Genomic DNA, 24639 nt, shown 5'->3' with positions numbered 1-24639 from the left:
AAAAGATAATGATTGTGTCTTCAGTGGCCGCTGTTAAAGACAAAAATACAGGTTTGACTGGGGTTGAACCCTAGTTCCCCAGGACACTGGTAAGGGTTCTTCTCACGGAGTAAATAAGCAGGCGAGCCAGTGCTCAGGTGCACTCCCTCGCAGGTGGAGTAATGCTGCACTTCTTGGCTGTTCGGCTGACTGAAGGCTGCCCTGAGAAAGGATTGGTGGCTGTCAAATATTGGGTGTCGAAAGGTGGTAAATCTTAGAGGCCTGTTACAAACCCAAGACTTAATCATTGTGTAGATGTAAGTATTCTCAATATTGTCTTGTCTGCCCAGTGAAGGTTTTTCTGATATATGGAACGGTAGTACATGGCTACGTATGGTGGCGTATTCTTCAGTAAACTGCTTTTTCTCTTTATTTGGAACAAGGTTGAACTTAAACCAGAGAAATGCCAGTCTTTTCAGTAAGAGCTATACTGGTGTGACTGCTTTTGCAATTAGGCAAGAGCAAAAAGAGCCTCGCTTTGTCTGGGAACGAGACACACCCTGGCCTGGGGAGCACTCGCTCTGCCCTCTCCCTTCCCTTCGGAGCATGGCCGATGTTGTGGGACGCTTCGGAGCTTCTCCCCGCGGTCCCTTCACGCTGCTGGCTTTCTGCGTGCTCCGGCTTCCCCGTGTAAGTGCTGCAGCTCCCGGGCCTCACGCACAGCCCTCGCTCCCCTGGCAGAGCAGCAGGTGCTCGCTGCTCTTACTTCTGGCTGCGGTGGGCAGAAAGGAAGCTTTACATTCCATTATTATTATGATTTGGGACAGAGGAAAGGGGGAGCTGGCTGTAATACGAGAACGGAGCTTTACAGCTGGTACAGGGGTGCGGGGTTTGCCTCAGCTGCGGTACACGGCTACGGGACCGTGCCCCTCGGGGGCTGCGGGCAGGCACCAGGAGCCCCGGCTGGGCGCACGCTGCGTGTGAGGGGGGCCCCGCGCTGCTCCAGCTGCCGGGGCGGGCTGCGAGGAGGAGGCGCCCCCAGAGCGCCCGGCGGGAGCCGCGCTGCCCCCGCTCCCCTCACGGCGCCGGCCCCGCCCCGCCGCCCGCCGCCCGCCCCCTGCCGCCGTCCCGCGGCGGCCCCGCGGCTCCTGCCGGCCGCCGTAGCCCCTGCGAGGGGAGCCCGTGGCCGGGCGGGGAGGAAGAGAAAGGCGGCGGGAGGCGCCCGACAAGATGGCGGCGGCGCGGCGGTAGCTGCCGGAGCGGCGCCAGCGGGGCCCGAGCCGGGGCGCGGCGTCGCCCTCTCGCCGGCGGGCGGCCATGGGCAGCGGCAACGGGGAGGCCCCGCGGAGCCCCTGAGCGCCCGCGGAGCCCGAGCCCCGCGCCCCTGCGCCCTCGCCCGTCGCCCCCCTCCCCGCGGGCCGGGCCCGGGCCCGCACCATGTCGGACACCCGGCGGCGGGTGAAGGTGTACACCCTCAACGAGGACCGGCAATGGGACGACAGGGGCACCGGGCACGTCTCCTCCACCTACGTGGAGCGCCTCAAGGGGATGTCGCTGCTGGTGCGCGCCGAGGCGGACGGTGAGAGCCCCGCGCCCGCGGAGCAGCCCCGGCCGGGGGTGCAGCCGGGCCGGGCCGCGGGGTGCTTGCGCCCCTTTCCTCGCCTTGCCACCGCAGGAACATCGCGGCGGCGGCGGTGGCTTTCCGCCTGTGGCTTGGTGTTGTTTTTCTGAGAAATTTGCCGATCGCGTTCCGAGGCACACCAGGTGCTGTGCCATTATGGCCCGTTGCTCTCTGGAGTCACCTCAAGGCTCTCTTCTTTTGCGCGGTGCCCGCCTGCCGCTCGGTCAGCCGACAGGTGCTAATGTGCGAAATAAACCACCTCCGACTGGTATAAACGGCTCGGGAGCTGTTGCCAGGATACATACACTGCTCGCATACACAGAGTCAGGGCTCTGGGTTCGTGCTATCTGGGTGATTCGCTTCTGAAGGGCAGTTGAAGGAAATAAAAGCAAATGGCCCGCGTGGCTTGTGTGGGCAAATACATCTGGAGGCTGTGCAGCATGCTACCTGCTGCACATTGGTACGGATTCGTCCAGTGGCCTTTAAAGCAGTAAATTGTCACACTGGGCTTCATGAGGAGAAAACTGTGCTGCAGAGAATTTTGGTCTCAAGTAGCAGAGGAAAGCGCCTTCACGTGGGTGTTTTTGTTGGGTTTTGTTTTACCTGGCTTGTTTGTCGGGAGTTATGTTTAGAGAAGATCGTTCTCCAGGACTTTCTGGAAGATACGGATTAGGCTGAGCACATGTTGGCTGGCGCGCGGGCGGCTGCTCTAAGAGCCATGGAAATGTTTGTCTGGTTAAACTCAGTAAATATCTTCATAACTCTTTCAGGTTCGCTACTGCTAGAATCGAAGATAAATCCAAATACGGCGTATCAAAAGCAGCAGGCAAGTATCATTACTAGGCCTTACTTCTTTTTCTGATTACTGATGCTGAGGAGTTGTCTTATGTTCCAAGTGACTGTAGGTTTCTCCACTGTAGATCCGTAGGTTTCTCCAGCTTAAGACTACACTGCTTTCTGGAAAAAGGGCTAAGCAGCGAGACATGCAGCTGTTAATGTTGTTTTTTCATCGAGGTGAAAAACTTGCTTAGAAGCCTGTGGTGCTGCACTGATTTGTATTCCAGAAACCTACATGTTCGTCTTAATCATATATACATATATATATGAAAATTAGTTAGAAACATATATGGCCTTGAGTGGGAGACAAAAGCTGCTCGCATGAAATAATTGATGCGTCAGGAAGGCAAAATTTCAGCCAGCTCTGTTGTTCTGTTGTATTTACTTCCTGAGTTTTCTCCTCTGTAAGTAATACGAAGGAATTTGTTTTTGTGGGACTTCCCTTATTGTTGTTTAGTTTTTGTTTTAAGCCCTGGAACCTTCTGTTCTCCTAAGCAAAGTGACTAGCCATGGTGGGGCTTAATTGCACAGTTGCCTTTCCTGGGGGTAAGGCTTCTGCAGAACAAAGAAGGAAAACAGTTGGGAGCTACATTAATAGGTCATCTTTGCTTAATGCACTACAAAACTTAGTTTACTAAATCTCTTGCTTTTATTGCTTTTCCCTTCTGCATTCATTTCTGGTGTCTGCCTTCATTGTTCTTGTGGTTTATTACATGTTTTTTTTTCCCTGCCTCTTCCTTTGTTCTGCAGTAGATTCTCTATTTCTTTTGTTCAGTGTTTCATACTGCTCTTCATCATTATGGTATCCAGAAGTGTTTCAGCACTAGACAACTGTTTGTTTTTTTTTCTTCCTAAATGATGAAGAGAGAAATCAATAAGGGTTTTGGTTTGGATTTTTTTTTTTTTTTTTTTGAAAGAAAGGTGATAAGCTATGTCATGAGAACTGGGGGAAAGAGACGCGTGTAGCTCTTGAGCACAGGTTGGCTGGAGTGAGTCAGTCGTGGGCCTAGCTTTTCAGAAGGCTGTGTTCTGTGGTTTCCATTTCTTACTCAGTAGATACTGGTGTATTTGGTCAGGTGGTGGTTGTAGGCTTCTCTTGGGTGGGCCGCTGAGGAAGGAGAGGACGGCCTTTGTGGGAGCTGTGCAGGGTTCTGAAGGGCGAGAGCCTTGAACTGCTTCCTGTTTAGTAGAGGAAGCTACTGCGGAACAAAATACAAGCACGGACTGTGCTGATGCAAAGTTAGAATTGCTTCCTTTTGCAGCTTATACTCGGAAACTTCGTACAACTGCTTACCTGAAAACCTTCTTGATTTAACTGAGCAGTTTCAAGTGGCTTGATTAAGTTGTTTTGTTGTTGTTGTGGGAAAGACTTTCTAGGTTGTAGTTCCAAAAGCCTTATCTTAGGCTGAAGTTTGTTTGGGTTGTCTTTTATTACCAATCCTAACGCTTTGTGTCCTTGTGGCTGAATCTTTGCTTCACTTCTCACTCTTCTGGAGATGTTTTGCATTGTTTTTAAGAGGAATAATGATGGATGGTTTCCAGAGACAGGTTCTAGCTCTGTCTGGTTTCTGAGCTCGTACAGCTTTTAGTTGACAGTGCTTTGTCTTTGAATGTAATGTGCTGCGGAGTAGCAAAGATCAAAACTTTGTGTAGCAGTCCTGTGCTGCAGTTTGTGAAACTTCAGCCTTGGCTCAGATTGTAGTACTTGCACCTGGGTGCCTCAGAGAAGATGTTATTTAAAATGGTGTAAAGAATTAGGCAAAATATTCTGGTTAACCAGAGAAGAACAGAGGTGGTCTCTGTGTCCCTAGTCAAGTGTTGAAGTCTGCTGTGCGGTAGGTAGCCTGCAGGCTTGGAGGCTGTGCTCATCTGTCCAGGACAGGTGCTTTTGTAGCTGAGTGACTTCTCGGAGCGTAGGTGCAGATTTTTATTAAGGTGCTGATCTTCTTGGGTTTGGGGAAAGCCACAGCATGGTGCAGCTTGACAAAAAGGAAACACGCCCTGCCTACGTATTTTGTCTCTTCAAAGATAACTTGAATTGACTCACGGAATAGCTGCCACTGAAGTTTGGATTTGCATACCATCATTCTGTGGAAAAATACTGTCCTGGTTTCAGTTAGGACAGAGTTAATTTTCTTCCTCGTAGCTGGTAGGGTGCTATGTTTTGGCTTGGGATGAGAAGAGTGCTGATAACGTGCTGATGTTTTAATTGTTGCAGAGCAGTGCTTACACCAAGGACTCACCAAAAGGACTGCTGTGGTTTAACCTGGCTGGAAGCTAAACACCACAGCCGTTCGTTCACCCTTCCCCCTCCCTCTCTGGGATGGGGGAGAGAAATGGGAAAGTGAAGCCTGTGAGTTGAGATAAAGACAGTTTATTAAGACAGAAAAATAATAATAACAGTAATAATAATAACAATAATGATGATAATAGTGCTACTGCTTATAATGTGCACAAACAAGTGATGCACAATGCAATTGCTCACCACCCGCTGACCGATGCCCAGCCTAACCCTGAGCAGTCTGGCCCTCCTCCCCCTGGCCGGCCACCCCCATCTATTGCTCAGCACGACCCCAGATGTGTGGAATACCCCTTTGGCCAGTTGGGGTCAGCTGTCCTGGGTCTGTCCCCTCCCAGCTCTTGCTGCACCCCCAGCCTGCCCGCTGGCAGGACAGAGTGAGGAGCTGAAACGTCCTTGGCTTGGTGTAAGCACTGCTCTGCAACAATTAACACATCAGCATGTTATCAGCACTCTTCTCATCCTAAGCCAAAACATAGCACCCTACCAGCTAGTAAGAAGAAAATTAACTCTGTCCTAACTGAAACCAGGACATATATCCAATATTTAGTTGCTGTGCATCAGTTCATGATTCCCAGTATTTGCACTAAGTAGTACTACAATGATTGATTAACTGCACATACTGCCTTCTTGGATCGTGTTTGTGGGCTCTCTGGCTTTTGTGCGGAATTCAGCGTTGTCAGTGTTAGGCATGCAATAGGAAGAGGACTTGGACGTGGGTGCCCTGCTGCTCAGCCTGAAAGAATTCCTGATGCTGCGTATGCAAAGAGACACCAAGGAGTGTAAGAGCTTTAGCAGCTCCCTGGATTTTGAGCATGGGCTTTGAGAACTGCATGGCTCTGCTGAGCACGCCGTGGCTGCCAAGGTACCTTCTGGAGGCTGCAGCAGGAGCGCTTTCAGGGTGTTACCACACCCGCCTCTTGTTCCGCCCTCTCCTTGATGTTGCTGTTCCCCAGCGTGTGGGCAGAGGAGCATGTACGGGTGCCTCAGTGGAAGTCAGATGAATCCACTGGTGTGCTTTGTTCCTCCAGCTTTGTAACAAGGGTGGTAATTCCCAGTTGCATGGGTTTAAGACTGGTAAAAAGCTACAGAAACTCTCATCAGGAACACTGCCTTCTGATGTTAACTCTCCTTCAGGTGCGCTCTATCTGTTTTCAGATCTGAGATGAAGAATGTGTACCTGTGCTCTTGAAACACAGTTGCCATCATTCAAGCAACAAGAGAGCAATTTGCTTCAGGCAAAATCAGTGGAGTTACTCGAGGCTGGGATTTTACAGACTTCCAGGGGTGCTGCTATCGCCAGCCAGAGCAGTTACCCGGGGGGCTGCTTCACTCCATCGTGCCAGCATGAGTCTTCACGTAGCCATGCAGCAGGTTAGATGTAGGAACTGATCCCACTGGAACACAGCTTCTTGCTGGCTTAATTTCTGTTTGTCTCTTGTCCTCGCTCTGGTTCCCTGCACAGCACACCTATGCTGGCATAGGAGGGGGATGAGGGGCTGGTGCTCAAACCAGGAGAGGGAGCAGCAGGCATTGTACAAACCAGTACTGACAATGAAGGAGGGGTTAGAACTGCCCTCTTAAAGCTCAAATTGTTCTGAATTAATCTTTATTTTGTTTTGTCTTGTCTTGTGTGAGGGAATGAAGGCACGCTGCTGTCGCTGATCTAAGCGGGCCGAAATGGCAGTCTTGGGAAGGAGCTAGGTCTGGAGGATATCTGTCTGATCTTGAGTCGTCTTGGGACACGCAGGAAGCGCATGGCTGACTAAATATATTGGTGTCAGATAATTATTTTCTAATGAAACTACCTTTTAATAAGATGCTGCCTATTTAATCATCTTTGCTTGGTAAGAGCGAGCGGAAGTGCTTGAAAGGGAGCAGGAAGGATCCTGGATGTTCCGTGCAGTTCCTCTGTGCCTGTTCACTGGAGACACTTCAGACAGTTTATATTTCAGAAGTCCTTCTGAAATATTTTTGGAGAAACTTACATAACTTCTGCTCGTGTGGGCAGTACAGATTGTAACAAGTACTACTCAGTAACCCGAGAATTGTCACTAAAAATTTGAAGTGCAGTCTCTATGGATGCACGCAGTCATCTGAGTTCCTGCAGCAGGCCTGTTAGCAGAATGATTCTGGGCTATAAACAGGACTTCTTCATGTATATGTCTTTGGTTGTCGAGATGCCTCTGGTTTTTAGCTTACCTGGAGGCATATCCATTTTCTGAGTGTTAAGGCATCCATAATTTTATAGAATGTTTTCAGATACAAAAATAGAAAAACTGAAATGACTAACTGCCATAAAATTGTACTTAAGAATTCTGATTTTTGGATTAACCTGTAGATGAGCATTCTTTAGAGAGGGTGCTTTGTGAAAGGCAAGTTGATGCTGCTAATTTATAGCATCTTTAAATCATTTGGGCATTCTGTTTTAAGCTGTTGACTTGAGTTCCTGTTATGTTGTAGAGTGTCTTCCAGTGGTAACAAACTGGCATCGCTCAACATACCTGGACTTGAATGGAAATGATACAAAGCTTTCTTCAAAAACCCTACATCAAAATACTTAATAACATTATATAAAATACAGTAGCGAAAACTTGTGTGTTTTGATTTTCAGGCTTTGCAAAATAAAAAGTGCCTTCGGCAATACGGAGTGAGCACTTGAGGGCCTGCTCTCCTCATATCTGCTTTCTGCGCCAGTTCATTCTGAACGAGGCCAGGGAGCCCATCAGGCTTTTCAGTCCCTGCAGTTTTCAGTTGTTTTTTCCTTGAAGGCCAACTCAACTGCTCGCTCCAGCATTGCACGCCGTAACCACAGGTTCAGCTGTCTGTGAGCCAGAGATGAGGCTGGACAGCTGTAAGCAAAACAATGTCAGCTGTATGAAGCTGTGCCACTTGCACATGAGAATCAGAGCCCAAGAGCAGGCAGACTATTAATATTAACCTATTAATGTTTGTGGCAGGAGCACAAAAGTGTAAGTTGCAGAAAGAAACAAATCGTTAAGCAGCGTTAAGGTCACAGGGCAGTGAGCTCAGGGCTTTCCACCAAGGGCGGACGCTTCCTTTTAAAGGAAGGGGTTAAAATGAAAGAAAAAATAGATATACTGCAGTTCACTGCCAGCCAGTTAAGTTGCATTCACACAGTTTTTCTGTGCAAGTGCCATTATTCAGTGTGTGTTTGCATCCCCTTGTCTAGGACGTATTCAAACCTGAATGAGGTAGTTAACGTGTATTTCAGAATAAGAGATTCTATAGTAGTAGTGTCATAGTGAAATAAGTCATATAATATTTTGTTAGATATCTGCTGAAAGGAAATGCATAACTTGGAGCAGCAAGTGACCTAATAATATTTGATTTAAAAAAAAAAAGTCTGTTCAGAAATTCCAACAAATTCCTAGATGTATTGTGCAAGTGTACAAATTGAATTAATAGAGGCAAAAAGAATGGAGGGAAAGAAAATTTGCTCAAGTGAAAATACCTGTTGGCAGGATGTTTGTAGCTTTAGTAGTATCTTACAAGTTTTATATAATCCATGGTGTATGTCTTTGAATTCAGGAAAAAGACACGTGTTTGTAATAAGTGAGGCTTTGCTTCTCACGTTGTTACAGCTGTATTAAACCCTTTCTGAGGAAGAAACACTAATCTTTTACTTTGGTTTTCAGCTTCTTAAATATGAGAAAACTTAACTTTTTATATTGCAAGTTTTCTTAATTTCCTGTGATGTGTGCGTTCACATGCACAACCAAGAGCCTCAGCTTGGAATTAGGTTGCAGAAAAATGCCATTATAGATGTTTCTGGTATGGAAAAAATACATAGATGGATTATATGTAAGAGAACGTTCGTAAAGCAAAAAAGAAATGGCCCTTACAGCAGAACAGGTAACTTAATATTTCAGTAGCTTATAGTCTTCTTTTGACAAGTGTAATTATCATTTATTCTTTAGGCATGACTTAATGGAATACAAATGTGGTCTACAGATGTGTAGATCTAACCTGTCTCAAACAAATTTTTTTTTTTTTTTTTTTGTGTGTTGTACAGGACACCTTGATTGTTTGGTCAGAAGCAGAAAATTATGATTTAGCACTGAGTTTTCAAGAAAAAGCTGGCTGTGATGAAATTTGGGAGAAAATCTGCCAGGTACGGTTATATTTTAATACTCGGTTTCTTCCAAATGATTTTGTGTTTTCTGTGGCTTCACATATATGGTTTGTTATTTTAAAATCTATTTGGAAAATAAGCATATGTTCATCACTATTTTCTGTGCTTTTCTTTTTCTTCTCTTTTTTTTTTTTTTTTTTGTGGAGTGCCAGATTTTAATTGTCCTTCTCCCAATCTGCGAGGAGCTAACTAGTTGGAGTGTGGAACTAACAATCTGTTGTAGCACACAAGGAGCCAGATCCTGCTCTGTGAGAGTGGCATTGCTGTCACAGCTCAAAATCTCAGTCATTTTTTTCATCGTGACCTGAGTCTTATTATCCATGTCTTACAGATATTTCAATCTTCGTTATTATGAAACAGAGTATAGATCTTACACTTTCAGCTCTGGAATTAATGAGTCAGTGGAATTGTACCAATGTGTACTTAAAAGAAGAAACCCCGGCTTTCATGTCAGGACATATCGTAACTGTGTAAAAAAAAAAAAACAAAAAAAAAAAAGTGCAAAGCTGTAACTAGAGGTACTTGGAACTCAGGTTTTCTAGCAGTTTGCTTTGAACAAACTAGGCAATTTAGATGCATTCGTAAACTTAGCATTCGTTAGGCTATAAGTCTTCTCAGCCAGTTCTCAGATACCATTGTTGAAAGGACCCGATGCTAGTAATGGCAAGTACATGTGTCTAATAAATAGTCCAGGTTTTACACTGGTCCCACGTGGGGTTGAGCTGATCACCTGTCTGAGAGGGAGGTCTCTGTGGTCAGACAGCGCAAACCATTCGCCTTAGTCTCTTGCACTGAATTTCAAAACTCCTAGGGCTTCAAGACTGCTGTCTGAGCAGGTGAGCCTTGGTGAGGGAGGTCCAGTGGGAATTTATGAATCTTAGGGTTGGATCAGTGAAAGGCATAAAAAGTATAGGGTGCACGAGAAGGCTGAGGAGATGAGAGGGGCATACAGAGCAGAAGGAAAGTGCTGCAGAGCAGGAGATGAGATGATTGCATCCCTTTTCCCCTGTTCAGTTGGGGCATGACCCTTTCATGCCTTTTGTTCTTGGGCCTTTTGTTACGGTTCGTGTAGCAGTAGCACACCTGTGGGCTCTTATAGTGACTTGAAGTCTTCATACCCTTCTGTTTGAGACCCTGGAAGAAGGTTTTGTTATGCCTATCTTTTCTTTTCCTAGTATGTTTTGTGTTCTTCATCTTCAAAGTGCTTCAGACTACTTTATTTCACAGATGTCATTAGGTTTTGGTGGTTTGCGTTTTGTTTTTGTTTTTTTTTCACCTTTTGAGAAATACCTATCAAGGTAATGGTAGTGACTTCTGTAGGATTCACAAGCAGCAAACTTACTCCTTCTCTTCATGGTTAGGTATTTTCCAGGCAACTGAAGGTATGGAAGGATTTATATATGTGTTATCGACTTGATTTACTCTTGCATATGTATTGGGATGAGACAGTAACTGTGCATGCTCTGTTCTTAGGTTCAGGGTAAGGATCCTTCAGTGGAAGTCACACAGGACCTTATCGAGTCCGAAGAGGAACACATAGAAGAAATGCCTGAAACTAGTCCTTTGATCGACCTTCCTTCTTGTGAACTCAACAAACTTGAAGAGATTGCTGACCTAGTTACCTCTGTTCTCTCCTCACCCATCCGTAGAGAAAAGCTAGCGCTGGCCTTGGAGAATGAAGGCTACATTAAAAAACTATTGCAGCTTTTCCAAGTCTGCGAGAATTTAGAGAACACAGAAGGCTTGCATCATTTGTATGAAATTATTAGAGGAATTTTGTTCCTCAATAAAGCAACTCTGTTTGAGGTGATGTTTTCTGATGAGTGTATTATGGATGTTGTTGGATGCCTTGAGTATGATCCTTCTTTGGCTCAGCCAAAACGGCACAGGGAGTTCTTGACCAAAACAGCAAAATTTAAGGAGGTTATTCCTATAACAGACTCTGAACTCAGGCAAAAAATCCACCAGACTTACAGGGTACAGTATATTCAGGACATCATCTTGCCGACACCATCTGTTTTTGAAGAGAATTTTCTTTCTACCCTTACTTCCTTTATTTTCTTCAACAAAGTTGAGATTGTCAGTATGTTGCAGGTAAGTGTTTTTTAATATGGTATAGATGGATTATGTATAGATGCATCTAGGTGTAGTTTTTAAATTGATTATGGCTCTGTAACACTGTCTAAAGTAATCACGCACACTGTGATTTGCATTGTGCTTTCCTTTATTTCTGAAACTTGCATTTTATTTTTGATTTTTAAAGATAGATTTCAGGTGAGTTTATTTACAGATTTTTTAATGGATTGTAAGCAATTATCTTACTGTACTAATTTCAAATGTTCATGTTGTAGTATAAAGTAGTTAATGAATTAAATTGAATTCATTTTCTCTTCATACTGATAACCCAAAGTAATGATAGGTAACCAGAATGTTCCTGTATCAGTGAGCTTCTAAAAGCTCGCTGAAGGGTTCCCAGTCTGAAGCAGGTTTAAAAGTAGCCGACTGTCACGAAGAAGCTAGGCTGCGGGAAGAGTCCTGGTGTGAGCCCTGTGCTGCATTAGCTGACGTTTGGGCTGTTGTCGCTTCATATTTTGTTGTGCAAACTAATGGCTACCAAAATGTTTTCATTCTGTTTCTGGTCCGTGTACTCGGGGAAATGGCATGTGTGTGTGAAACAGAACTTCACAAACATGCCTGTTTTCTTGTGAAGAAGAGAGTATTAATACTGTGGAAAGATATAGGCAGTGGAGAAGCAGTATTGTTATAAGACTGCAGCAGAGGACTGGAGGGGAAAAAAAGAAAACTACATGGGTAAACTCTGGGGCTTCTTTTTTACTTCGGTTGAGTAGCAGGAAGAAACTAGAAAGTAAATCCTGCTAGCAAAATGAATGACTTCCACTGAGATATTTTCTTTAAAACTCTGTAAAGTTCTTTGTTTTCCACCAAAGTTTTACTGTACTGCGTGCCTACTTGCACCTTAGCAGAGAGCAGAGGCTCTGTGACTCTCACCTGTAGTACTCGCTGGAGCAGGCTCTGAAGTTCTGTCAGTTCTTCGCTGCTCGGTCGCTGCCGGCCTTGCCATAGTTGAGACGAGCGTGTGGCATGTGGGTGCGTCTGGTCTGAGACTGTGACTGAGACGAGCGTGCTGATTTACAAGTAGTACTGACAGCTAAATCAGTTGACCTGCCTCGGATTTCTGACAAAGAAAGCACACATGGAAGAGAAGTTGCTGGCTACTGTGCATGGGGAAAATTACATTGGAGTGTGGGCATCAGGTTCGGGACCGCTTTCCCAGTCTGCTGGTGTAAATCAGCTTTTGTTGCGGCACGAGAATCCTAAAGCCCCTTTGGGCTTGGTGGACAAATTAGAGGTCTTATTACCCTAAATACATCGGTAAAGCTCCCTAGGAAGTGCAGTTTGTAGGAGTACTGAGCTGTTCGGTACTGCAGTGAAGCCCTTTGGATGTGACATGGAGCAGCAGACCCAGCACTGCTGAGGAGGAAGGGCAGGCGTGTGGAAAACGCAGCAAGCCCAGAAAACAAACCTAGATCCACTCTGTGCCTTAGGACATCAGGGCTGCGCCGGGCTGCAGCTCTAGACAAGCCAGAGATCTGTTTGTTGCCAAGTAGTCTGTGGTGGGGAGTTTCTGGGCTCTTGTTGTGATAGGATTTTTTTTTTTAACAGACTTAACTTAGCTGTTAAAATCAGTAAGGCTAAAAATAAACCGTTAGGTCTGTGTAAGTTGCGTTGTCGGATGCTGGTTCAGGTACCCTGTGCTTGTAAAGCACTTTTTTTCCTCACATCTTAAAATTCTCAGGAAAAAAAAGTGACCTTTTGGCCGACATTCAGGTGAATGTAAATAATAACAATAATAATAATAATAATAATAATAATAATAATAATAATAATAATAATAATAATAATTCTGTACTTCAGCTTAATAAAATGCATTGAATTTAGTAACAGCAGAAGCAAAGTATAGAAGTAACTGCTGTCTGAAGCATGCAGCGTAGCATGGATGGCTATCACCACTGCTGCGTCCCTTCGTGCTTCTTCAGTGAATCTCTGCAGAGCTGCCCAGCTCTGTGGTGTAGTAGCACGATGCTGCTGTTGGCTCTGAGATTTGCACCATGTTCGACAGGTGATGGGCACTTTGACGTGAAGGAATGCCAGCGCTCCTCCATGGGTGTGCAGGGAAGCGGTGTGCAGAGCAGGACATGCCTGAGCTGCTGGGAGGCAATGCTCTTCACCCTGGGTTTTGTGCCCCTCTCGGGTGTTAAGCCGTGGTGAGGGAGCCCGGATCAGATGGATGGGGTTATGGTGTTGTGATGCCTGGATGTGAGTGAAAACCACGCAGTGAGCCTGCGGGTCATAGGGCAGAGCCGTAGGCATGCGAGCCATCAGGTGGAGGACAAGTGCCAGAGGTTCTCTGGGACCGGACCCAGTAATGCTGCCCCTGCCGTACGGAGCGGGTGCTGAGACTGTGTTGGAAACAGCTCTCAAACGGGTGCTGCAACTTCCTTTTCAGTGATAAAATGCAGGTGACTGTGTTTATTTAAAAAAAAAAAAAAAAAAAAAAAAAAGCTTTTCTACCCAATCTACTAGTGCACATTTTTGGTTCTACAAAGTAAGCAGACAGTTAACTTCAGTCTGACTTGATACAGTGTCAGAGCCTGTCAAAACGAGTTTTAATGTGTAAGATGTGCTGTCTAAGTCACTTTCCTTTTGTTACACAGGAAGATGAAAAATTTCTGTCTGAAGTTTTTGCACAACTAACAGATGAAGCTACAGATGATGACAAACGATGTGAATTGGTGAGTTGGTGCACTCAGTAGGTGGCTGAGCGCTTCATGTTGAAGGTGTTCTGTTGGTTCTGCAGTCACTGAGGTATTTCCCTAACGCTAGAGTCATTTCTAATGCAGCGTAGTCTTTGTGCTCCCTAGGACAATATTTCTTGTGAGGTAAAACTCTCATTTATTTGTTCTAAGTAATTTATTTTACTATTGAGAAAGTGCTAGTGCTAAGCTCGAGTCCTAGGCTTGAAAACGTACTTTCTTCTAAGTACTCTTTAATGTTCTGTATCCAATTGGTGCTTGTTTTCCCACTGTATCTTACTCACTCAACAAGGCCTTTCAGTCCTGTGACTGAGAGTTAACAACAGTCCCTTGGTGTATGTTTTACAAACATTATTTATCTCTGAATATGGTTATCAGCTTAAGTTGCCTTATAAAAATCTAGAGTGTGTGCTGTCAGAAAACATCTTTGTTCTTTCAAACAAAAGGCAAGCCAGACAGAAATGTAAATTTTTCCTATGTTAGGTGGGATAAAATAGCTACAAAATGACTGTGTTTCTCTGAGGTCCATCACAGCCTCTTAATGGATTTTTTCATCTGTTTTTAACTGCCTTTTACTTCTACCCTTAACGTTGCCCAACTGCTGTTGCACGTTGGAGGGGAGAGGGCTAGATGAGTCTGTTTTACGGGAAGGCATATACTCACTGGTGCACAGACTGATACAAATCATAGGTATTTCTGACTTGTGTTCTGGAGTGTTCTGAATCAAATGCCTGTGTTGTTTTTTTCCCTTTGTTATAGGTTAACTTCTTCAAGGAGTTCTGCGCGTTTTCTCAGACATTACAGCCTCAGAACAGAGACGCGTTTTTTAAAACTTTGGCAAAGTTGGGAATCCTTCCAGCTCTTGAAATTGTAATGGTAAGTGAAAATGACATTTTAGTAAGAGGCAAAAACAGAAGCCATTTAGCCACATTTTCAGATGTGCTAAACACCTTTCTGTGACTTTAATGGGACGTTGTTCCTCTGAAAGCTTTAGCTTATAGTAACGTCCTGAATCCGAAAGATCTCCGATTTTCTGAAGTTGCTCAACTTTATCACTCTTACTATTTTTACTTTGCATTTACTTTGAAGCCCTCTTGATAACAGGGGTAAAATTTGGAAGGATTCTTCATGTTGGAATTTGTTTTTTGTTGTTATTGGAGCAGTGCTAAAATAGTGTTTTTAGATAACCTTGGGCTGTTACTTGTTCCTGTCCAATCCTAATCTCATTGTCAGTGGTATAAAGCAATTTAATCTATCACCATCAGCAGTGTGAAAACCTGGCTTTTTCTCTCCTTTTGTTGAAGCAGCTATTGCTGCTTGACCATTGCAAATTATCGCTGCTGCTGTTCAGAAACTGTATATTCTGTTGTGGTGGTTTTTTAATATTCTAGAGTAACAATGTGTGAGGTTACCAAGGGACACTGACTGTTATGTAAATATAAAATAATATAAATGTTAATTGATTAGACAAACTAGTCTCATGGTTCTTTTCCAGGCCTAGACAAGTCCCAGTGTTACCTGTTACATCGGTTTTCTAGGCTTAGAAACTGTGCACTTAACCAGAAGGAAAAAGTTACATACCTTAAAGAAAATTAATAATTCTTGCTGTACAAAAATTTCTCTCACTCAGACAAATTAATTGGCGTAGTTGGTTCATCAAGTTGACAGAAATCCTTGCAGTCTTTTTCCCCGTTATTTTTATCCTTTAAAGCATTTTACTGTTTTGTCTTTCTCCTGTCACTGTTTACTGCATCTCTTGTAGATTTTTTTTGTAATAAAATGTTCTCAAAACTTGTAACTCCCTGACTTTTTGCAACTCTGTTTGAAATGGTTCTGCAATAAATTGATCTCATTTTTACTAGGGGATGGATGACTTGCAAGTTAGATCTGCTGCTACAGATATATTTTCTTATCTGGTAGAATTTAGTCCATCTATGGTCCGAGAATTTGTAATGCAAGAGGCCCAACAGAGTGACGACGTAAGTAAAAGTGTGTTAGAGTTTGTTGAATGTGCTTGAATATATTAGTTTTAAGACAAAACGATGACAAAAAAAAAAAAATTCTTCAGCGTTTTGTATGTAGTTAATCCAAAAATGTAGATGGTAGAAACATAAGGAGAATCAGACTTGAGATATAAAAATTTCTGAGCATGTTGTTGTCCCATGTATGTACAGTAATAAAATTGTAGCTCTGCCTAGCAGAGACGTTTGTGTGGTGGGTGGTGCCTGACAGAACTCCAGTGTTTAAATGCAGCTCTTCCAGTTTTCCCATTTCAGTGTTTTTTATTTTTGCTTTTAAATAGTAAACAAAGCACCCTAATATAGAATCTAGGGAAGTCATTCCACTGCTGAAACTCTGTGTATAATTTTTTTTTCCAGGATATCCTCCTCATCAACGTGGTCATTGAGCAGATGATCTGCGATACTGATCCGGAGCTTGGGGGAGCCGTGCAGTTAATGGGGCTCTTGCGTACTTTGATAGATCCAGAGAATATGTTGGCCACAGCTAATGTAAGAAAATACAAAGGGGTAAAGGCACTTTACTGTCTCAGCAAAATAGAAAGCGTGATTTTCTTACTGTTGTTTTGGTCAGAGGATTTTAAAAAAAAAAAAAAAAAAAAAAGTATTTTGACACTGTCATGTGTGGTCTGATACTGAAATTTAACAAGCTGAAAATAAACTTCCATTAACTTTTGATAACAAAAGTTTTTTTTGATAACAAAAGGTTTTTTTGATAACAAAAGGTATGTGGCATTGTGCAAGTATTTATTAACACAAGCAGTCCCGTTCTTTGGTGAAACAATACTAGTTCAGTCATAACTCCTGGTAGCTTGAATGATAAATACTGGGAGAAGAGAGGCCGGGGGGTCAGTGTTGAGCCAAATCACAAGAAAGCACATTGGAATCCTGCTTGCATATTGATAGGTGTGTATTACATGCAATGTAGGGAAAAGGACAAGATGACAGGTGTTTTGGTGTAAAGTGGTGAAGGTGACTATGGTAAAATTACTGCCTTTAAGAACGTGTAGCACTTTGAGTCACTTCTGTCTTCTCAGGATGTTTTGCGTCCATGGTGGGTTTTTGGTGCTATTTAAGTTGGTTTGGTGTCTCAGATCTCTTCCCAAAATGAAGAAATATATTTTGAGTGAGGATAATGTTGCAGTCCAATCAGAAAGGTGCAGGCAGCCCATAGGGAGTCAGAATTATCTGTAGGATGTCTTCTATATTACCACCCTTTCTTATTTAAGAGGCTGTATACAAATGCCAGTATTTAATAAAGTTATGTTTGTTTTAGAAAACAGAAAAAAGTGAATTTCTCAATTTCTTCTACAACCATTGTATGCATGTTCTTACCGCACCACTTCTGGCTAATACATCAGAAGATAAATGTGAAAAAGGTAATGTTTTTTTTGTTTATTTGTTTAAAAATCTTGTAATATTTTGAACCTGCAGCACTGGTAACAGCTGTGATGCAAGCTGGGAATACGTGTCCTGAAATCCATTGTTCCTTCTGTTGTAGGGGTTCTGTGAGCAGTCTTGCCCTGTATTGCGGTTTTGAATGAGAACGCCTCTGTGCTGTGCTTTCTAAAACATTATTTGATGATGAATATATATATATCATTATCAGATATATTATCATCATATATATGATGATATATATCATATATATCATCATCATATAACTATATGTATATATAAAAAATATAATAATGATATATAGTTATATCATTAATCGTAAAACACTTTTCCCAGTAAGGTTTAAGAAAATAGTTGTTGCACAACAGAGTGTCTGTAGTTCCCAGCTGTTTTTTAGAAAAGAAGTTTGTAAAAATGCTGTGACGTTACTCAGTAGTCATCAGCAGCTCAGGTGATCCATCCCAAAGACTAGTTTTCACTTGGCAATAGTGTAGAAATGCAGAAAGAAGTCTCTTCAATTAAATACAATGTGGAACTCCTTTACCTTTTTTCTTCTCTTTAGCTTGGCAACTGTAAAGGAAGTGGCACATAATTAACACTCACTAGTTTAATGCTTTACAAACAAATGTAGTATCACGACAGCCTCTGAGTCAGGCTGCTTTTTTTTTAAGTACTCTTTCAAGGGATGAAAGGAACGGTTTTGCAAATGTGTATTGAAGCGTTTGATTTCATCTTATCCATGTTTTCACAACGTTAAGTAGAAAAAAGTGTATTAAATGAAAATAAAACTTGAAGAATATCTGTAGTACTGGGTAGTATTCACTGAAAAAATTAGGCGTTTTCTTTTAGCTATGTAGGAATAATTCTGAAGTACTAGGTTATGTATTCTCACATAGTTGCATTTAAAAGTTTGTAACATAAGTTGAATGAAATGTCAGCTGGCTATAATTTTTGCTGTATTTATATTTCCCTTATGAAAGTTTCCCTTATAGAAAGTTTTGAGTTGATTAAAAGTTTGAAAAGTTTGGTACAATCATTTACCTGTCCCTATCTGTTAAATATTTACAGTGCTTTTATTTTCTGTTCATCAGATGCAGTAGTTGGGTCCACTAAGAGTAATACAATTTGTCCTGGTAAGTTTTAATTGAACTTGAATTTTGGAATCTTTTTTCTTTTAAATAAAAAGATAGCATCATAGAAAACAAGGCATGTCCATATTGTTTGTTTTTGGTTTTTAAGTTTTTATTGCAATAGGTGGCTTTCGGTTTCATTTGAGATAGCAGGAAGCTAAAAGAACGTTTTCATCTCCTTCTAAGTAAATTTAGTGATTGTTGTGTTTGGTTTGTGGTTGTTTTCTTGTTGTTGTTTGTCCCAGTCTACCTTACTTCTGAAAAATCACTCTTAGTAGAGTATGTGCTAAGTAGTTATAGCTGAACTTTTATGGTTTTGATTTTTCTGTTCAGGGTTCTTTAAGAGCATTATGAAAAGACTAACAGTGCTACTGTGCACTGCTACTCTGGGCACCTGTAACTAGGAACTGGCTGATGGAAGAAGCCCTACTGCCATTTCAGGGTGATTTTTATGGCTGGAAAAAAAAAAAAAAAAAACAAAGCTGAATTAGTATTTGTTTTGTTCTGATGCAGTGTCCTGCTTGCTAAAGCACTTCAGTGTGATGCTGAAACGTCAGGAACCATAACAGCAACTGAAGGTGGTGGTGATTTGTTCTGACAGCACTTTTTTCTCCCCCTTCTTTAGTGTGTCTTAATGCCTGACTTTTTCTCGTAGATAATTATCAAACGGCACAACTACTTGCCTTAATTTTGGAGCTGCTTACTTTCTGTGTGGAACATCATACGTATCACATCAAGAATTACATTATGAACAAAGATTTGCTAAGAAGAGTACTGGTCTTGATGAATTCAAAACATACATTTCTGGCCTTGTGTGAGTATGGAATTGTCATTACCTCTTTCCTCAAGGTGTTTTATGTACTGCATGGAACGTGTAACAAATACAAGTGTATACCTAAGTTCATAATTAGTGTTAATTTCCTATTGCAGACTAGCTGCTTAGTAAGTTTGGGGAAAAAAAAAAAAAAAAAAGGAAAAAAGTTGGCAGGTGTCTGTTCATGTGGACCAGTGCAGCTTCTGGTGGAAGGTGGTTGCATCTCTTGATGTGGTAGTGGGGGGATCATTTGTGATCATCTCTAAAAGCTTCATAAATGTAGTGCTTCTTGTAGAATGTGAATGGACTTTGTGATCCATGGTATTTAAGGAAGAGTGGCTGGTTCTGGAAAGCAGATACAGAAGCACAGGAATGTACTTATAATTTAACTTCATGTGTGCTAAAACTTATTGCTGCTATACTTCCAAAACTTAATGGGCCCTGATCAGATTCACGTGCACAGAAATGTCAAAGAATTCAGGAAAAAAAAAGTTAACTATCTGCAAATGTTTATTTAGAACTTTGGACAAAGCACTTTGCAGTGCTCTTTGTTCTGTGGGCACTTCTTTCTCTTTGTAGCATTTCTGTGTGTGTTTTTTCAGCTCTTTCCAAGAGCAGTAGACTGGAGTCCTGATATGTAATTATTAAATTATTTGTTTTTTTTTCTTTTCTTTCTTTGTGTAGGTGCTCTTCGCTTTATGAGGAGGATAATAGGCCTAAAAGATGAATTTTATAACCGTTATATCACCAAGGGAAATCTGTTCGAACCAGTTATAAATGCTCTGTTGGATAATGGAACTAGGTACAATCTGCTCAATTCTGCTGTGATCGAACTGTTTGAATTCATCAGAGTGGTACGTTAGCAGCTGCTTCTGCTTTTACATGTGTGTGTGTGTGTGTCATCACAGGTAGAAAAACAAAACAAAGCCTTTCATGTGAAATAGTGTGCTAATAATTAAAATCACAAACTAACAATCCCAGAGATAGATATTCAAGTAGAAGAGAGCCAGTAAGCTGCTGCTTGTTTGGTTTACTTGATCATCCCCTCCAAGAGCACATAGAGGCCCTCTGTGTGTGTATGTCTGTGTAAGACAGTATCCTGGGGGTGAAATTCTCTGAAGTGGCTGACTGGGTTGTCTCGGACCAAACTTCGAAGTGAAGAATTAAGTGAAGCATGTTATATGCGAGTAAATCTAGTCTCAGATCTGGTAATACACAATTTGACTATAAATTAGTGATCGTTGTCCTTGAAAATCTTACATGTGTCAGCTCTGAATCAGTAGCTCTTCACTGTCGGCGTTGTTGGGAATGGTGTATACGTGGAGAGGACAAACAGGAGCACTCAGTTTCTGGTATTGCTGGGGTAGAAAATGGGGACTTACAACAACTCCTAAGTTACTTGGGGCAAATACATTGGTGTGTGGGAGTCTTCTCAGGGAATCTTTGTGGTCTCTGAATATGAAGAGCACTTTTTAGTCCTAGGGTATTGTAGCTGCTATCATTTCCAGCAAAAAGGAAAATGCATTGTGTTTTCAGATGACTTATACCCTTGTGATATGAACTAATGTTTATCGGATTTGCCTGATATGGTGAGACTTTTAGGGGACCAAAAAGTGCCTTGTTTCCATGTGTGCTGGTGCAGCTACTGATCGCTAGAAAGAGAACTAAAACTTGTGGGGAGAGCTGGGCATGGTTCAACTAATTTTTTCTTAAGGCCTAGACCGTAAAGATAACAAACATCATGGTTTAATGAAATACGTAGGATTGGTACAGTAGTAAAAATATTGGTTGTTTATGAGAAATTCTAGCCATATAGTTCTAGACTTCAGCTTTATTTATGAAAAATCAGATTTCACTTTTGTTCTTTACAATAATGTCTTAGTTCTGGATAATTAGTTACTCTTTGATCAACTCTAAAGCTTTCTGAACTTCTGCAGGTTAATATATGAGACTTAAATACTATTTTCTTCTTACACAGGAAGATATTAAGTCACTTATTGCACATATAGTTGAAAACTTTTATAATGCACTTGAATCTATTGAATACGTTCAGACATTCAAGGGATTGAAGACAAAATATGAGCAAGAAAAAGACCGGCAAAACCAGAAACTAAACAGGTACTAAGCATTTTATGTATTCTGAGCCTTCTCCAACGTTATGTAGTATCACCTTACTGCTTTTTTAATCTTTCCTAGAGGGCAAAAAAAGCAGAAGGCCGTGGGTTTTTTGTATTTTATTTTATTTTTTTTATTAACAATGAAAATGTCAACTAGAATAAACCTGCATCTGGCTTCCATCATTGGCTTACTTTAGCTAGCACAGTTCAGTTTGTGAATACATGAAATGTTAGTTGGAAAACTTTCAGCTTATGAAGAGCAGAATCTTCTTCATTCAGAGTTAGGATTCAGTCCCCCTTCTTGTCAGCTGGGGTTTTGGTGAAGCTCACGTTGACAGAACAAGGGGCAGCTAGGCTGCCTTCCCAAACTGTTGAATTTACTTTAAAGCACCGAAGCCATTTCTGATCCTGTCTGATTCTGAAGCAGCACACGAAACTTGCATCACTTGTCGTGTGTCTCTTACAGTGTTCCATCTATATTGCGTAGCAATAGATTTCGCAGAGATGCAAGAGCCTTAGAGGAGGATGAAGAAATGTGGTTCAATGAAGATGAAGAGGAAGAAGGTGAAGCTGTCGTACCACCAGTTGAAAAGTCAAAACCTGAGGATGATTTTCCAGATAGCTATGAAAAGTTTATGGAAACTAAAAAAGGTATTTACGTAACTTCAGCTTGTCATCTCTGGGTGTGCTGTATGCCAGATCAGTGAAGTGTCGTAAACAAACCAGTTGCTCGTGTTCTGCACTATAAGCAGGACTAAGAGTGTTCTAGTAGCAAATTCCCAACCTGTCTTTGTAAGCCAGGCTAGGATTAAAATGAGTTAACTAGGTACATGTCTAGGGCAATTTGAAATGGTATCCAAAGCCAAATCTCTACAAAATTGTGTGTACTGCATGGTGTTGTCCCCATGTCCAAAGCAGTTGTGCCATTCTCATTTGGAATGCTGTTGTGCTTTGAATGAGGGCAGTGAGTGAGCTTTCATTTAAGTTGAAATTTAAAAGAGGCTGCTTTTGCCCCGTGTGATGCTCTGTGGATTGTGCTTTGTGGCATACAGCTGATACTGAAGCATGAAAATGTTTGTCCCTCAGCTAAAGAGAGTGAAGACAAAGAGAATCTTCCCAAAAGGACTTCAGCTGGGGGTTTCAAGTTCACTTTTTCCCACTCAGCCAGCGCAGCCAATGGTGCAAACAGTACAAACAGCAAATCTGTGGCAGCTCAGACATCACCAGCAAGCTCCAATGGCTCCTCTTCAAAGAACGCAACCCTGACCACAGCCGTGACAGCCACGAAGGTGGGAGAACTTATACAAAGCAGCTGTCCCAGCTTCGGGGAGCAGAGCAGTAATAATGAAATCTTACGGGCCGCAATGCAGTACGGATAGCGTTAGCCTCTGGGTAGGGCCTCATTGACGTGTGTTCAGCCGAAGCCCTGTGTAGTTAAACCCTTACTCATGTGGGGGAAGGCTTAAAGAACTATTAGGAAAGGAGACCTGCTGGTAACCTGATGGGCACCGTTCGATCTTTCATCTTCTGCATAACTCAGCTGCTCTCCTTCCTCAACTTACTTTTAACTGTCCAGTTGCTTGTGTGAGATACGCTTGGGCTTTTTTCCTAAACTGTGTTAGTGGAGCACCTTGTCAGGGACTTGGTAAGAAAGACTGACCAGGAAAATGCACGTGTATGCTTTAGACTTTGTGGCAGTCCAGCTGGGAGCTTAAATTGATTTGAAATAATTTTGAGGCCAGGATGCAGAGGAACAAGGAAGCTCCATACTTTTTTTTTTTAACCCTCGGGATTAAAATATGTAGTCACTGACTTAAAAATAACACTAGTAGTAGAGATGGAAATTATTTGTTGGTTATGAAAAGTTCTGAAAACAAGTAACTGCAGATTTGAGTGCTGTCCTAAGACAGACTTGACCTGCAGGCTTGTGTGTCCTGGACAAGCTCATTGGGGGTTATATACTAAAAATTATGCCTTCCTGGGTATTTTTTTCAATATAAGATTTTCTTTTTTTAAATTGGCAGGGAAGTCTAGTTGGTCTAGTGGACTATCCTGATGATGAAGATGATGATGAAGAGGAAGAGACATCTCCAAGGAAAAGACCTCGTCTGGGTTCATAAAAGAAACCAAAACTTTGGAATAAAAACTTTTATTATGGGGTTTCAAATGCTGCAACTGTTTTAAGAGCTAAAACGAATCTGATTCAGAAAGCTTTCTCCCATGAGTATGTAAGATAACACAAGGAGTAGCAAAAGAAACTCAGTATATGAGCTAGAAAGGGTTAGTTCTGTAAACGCAAGGCTTCTGAGGAACTTAATATCTTTCTAGTAAATAAGGAGGCTGCCATTCAGGCTGTCAATAAAAAATAAAAATAAAAACTAAAAAAAAAAGTGGGTTAGTATTCACAGAACCTGGATGATGGCTTCTCAGCAAGGAAAGTCTCAGGTGTTGGGAGGGCATGGGGAGGGAAAGGTAAGGTAAACTTCTTTTTAAATATTGCAGGGTTTCCCCAGTGTTAAGCAGAACTAAGAAAAAGAATTCAAGCTTAAATTTTGAACCCAGTAATCTTAATTTTGTAATGGTGCTGTCAGTTGTGTTCTTTTAGCAATGCCTCTTTTAAAAAAAAATAAAAAAATAAATAAAAAAATAAGGGAAAACTAACTGTATTTGCATAAGAACAATCCAGATTTTGGGACCATTTATTACAAATTGAATTTCTCATGGTAGGAGGGAGGGACACTGCAGTTATAGTGCATGTTGAGTTGTTTAAAACAGTTTAAAAAAAAAAAAGTAAGTTTTAATTTGTATTTTTAAAGAGGAGAAAATGGAAGCTGGATTCAAAATGGATGGTTTTGCTTGTTTTTTCAATTAGATATCCAGTAATATCTATGCCACGGAATGACTGCTTCCAAAGTATCTCCAGGAACTGCTTGTGTCACACTGGTGCTTTACACGGCACACTCGAATAGCTGTCGGCTTCTTGTTGTGCCGAATTTGAATCACTTTCCGCTTTGTTAAAATGAGCTGTCTCTTCTCAAAGCAGCAAGGGATTTTCCTGTTTGCAAGTTTAAATCGCATAATTGAGGTGGTAATAAGGAACACTAACAGGTTTTTAATAGTGATGAATTTAGTGGTGTTTAACATCAAACTCATTTTGGACCAAGATGAAATTATTACTAGCAGGACACCAGTTGTTGAGGCAGAATCAACAAGCAGCACCTAAATCTGGGTGCAAGATGAAAGCTGCTTTTTTAAAAATAAAAGCACATTCCACGTAGGTAAACAAACTGCAAGAAAAATAGGTAAGTTGATAGAGGCAAACAGTCCAGGTTTTATTTTCAAGAGCAGGAAGTGAACTGTAAATATTTTAATGTTAGTTTGCCCATATGTGATCTAAGATCATGAAAAAATTAAGAGGAAATTTCCCAACAATTG

General features: G+C 41.9%; 1 protein-coding gene across 4 annotated transcripts; it reads left to right on the top strand.

Moving 5' to 3' along the window:
- The first annotated feature begins 1192 nt into the window (after positions 1-1192).
- On the top strand, positions 1193-24005 carry PPP4R3B (protein phosphatase 4 regulatory subunit 3B). 4 transcript variants are annotated; one of them, XM_084284193.1, is made up of 16 exons: positions 1193-1558; positions 2371-2426; positions 8773-8871; positions 10366-10986; positions 13629-13706; positions 14487-14603; positions 15590-15706; positions 16106-16237; positions 17022-17124; positions 18235-18276; positions 18929-19087; positions 19772-19941; positions 21066-21205; positions 21692-21855; positions 22291-22493; positions 23229-24005. In XM_084284193.1, exons 1-16 carry the CDS (start codon positions 1417-1419, stop codon positions 23322-23324), a joined length of 2439 nt encoding a protein of 812 aa, XP_084140319.1. In that variant the 5' UTR covers positions 1193-1416; the 3' UTR covers positions 23325-24005. The 4 variants fall into 4 exon arrangements, with proteins under 4 accessions (XP_084140319.1, XP_084140320.1, XP_084140318.1 ...); XM_084284194.1 differs by having other exon boundaries at positions 21671-21855; positions 22369-22493; XM_084284192.1 differs by having other exon boundaries at positions 21671-21855.
- Positions 24006-24639: the final 634 nt, after the last annotated feature.

This window comes from Netta rufina, assembly GCF_964035555.1.
Source record: "Netta rufina genome assembly, chromosome: 3".
Taxonomy (NCBI): Eukaryota; Metazoa; Chordata; class Aves; order Anseriformes; family Anatidae; genus Netta; species Netta rufina.
Note: the sequence above shows the minus strand (reverse complement) of the source record. Positions and strands in the feature narration are given on the sequence as shown.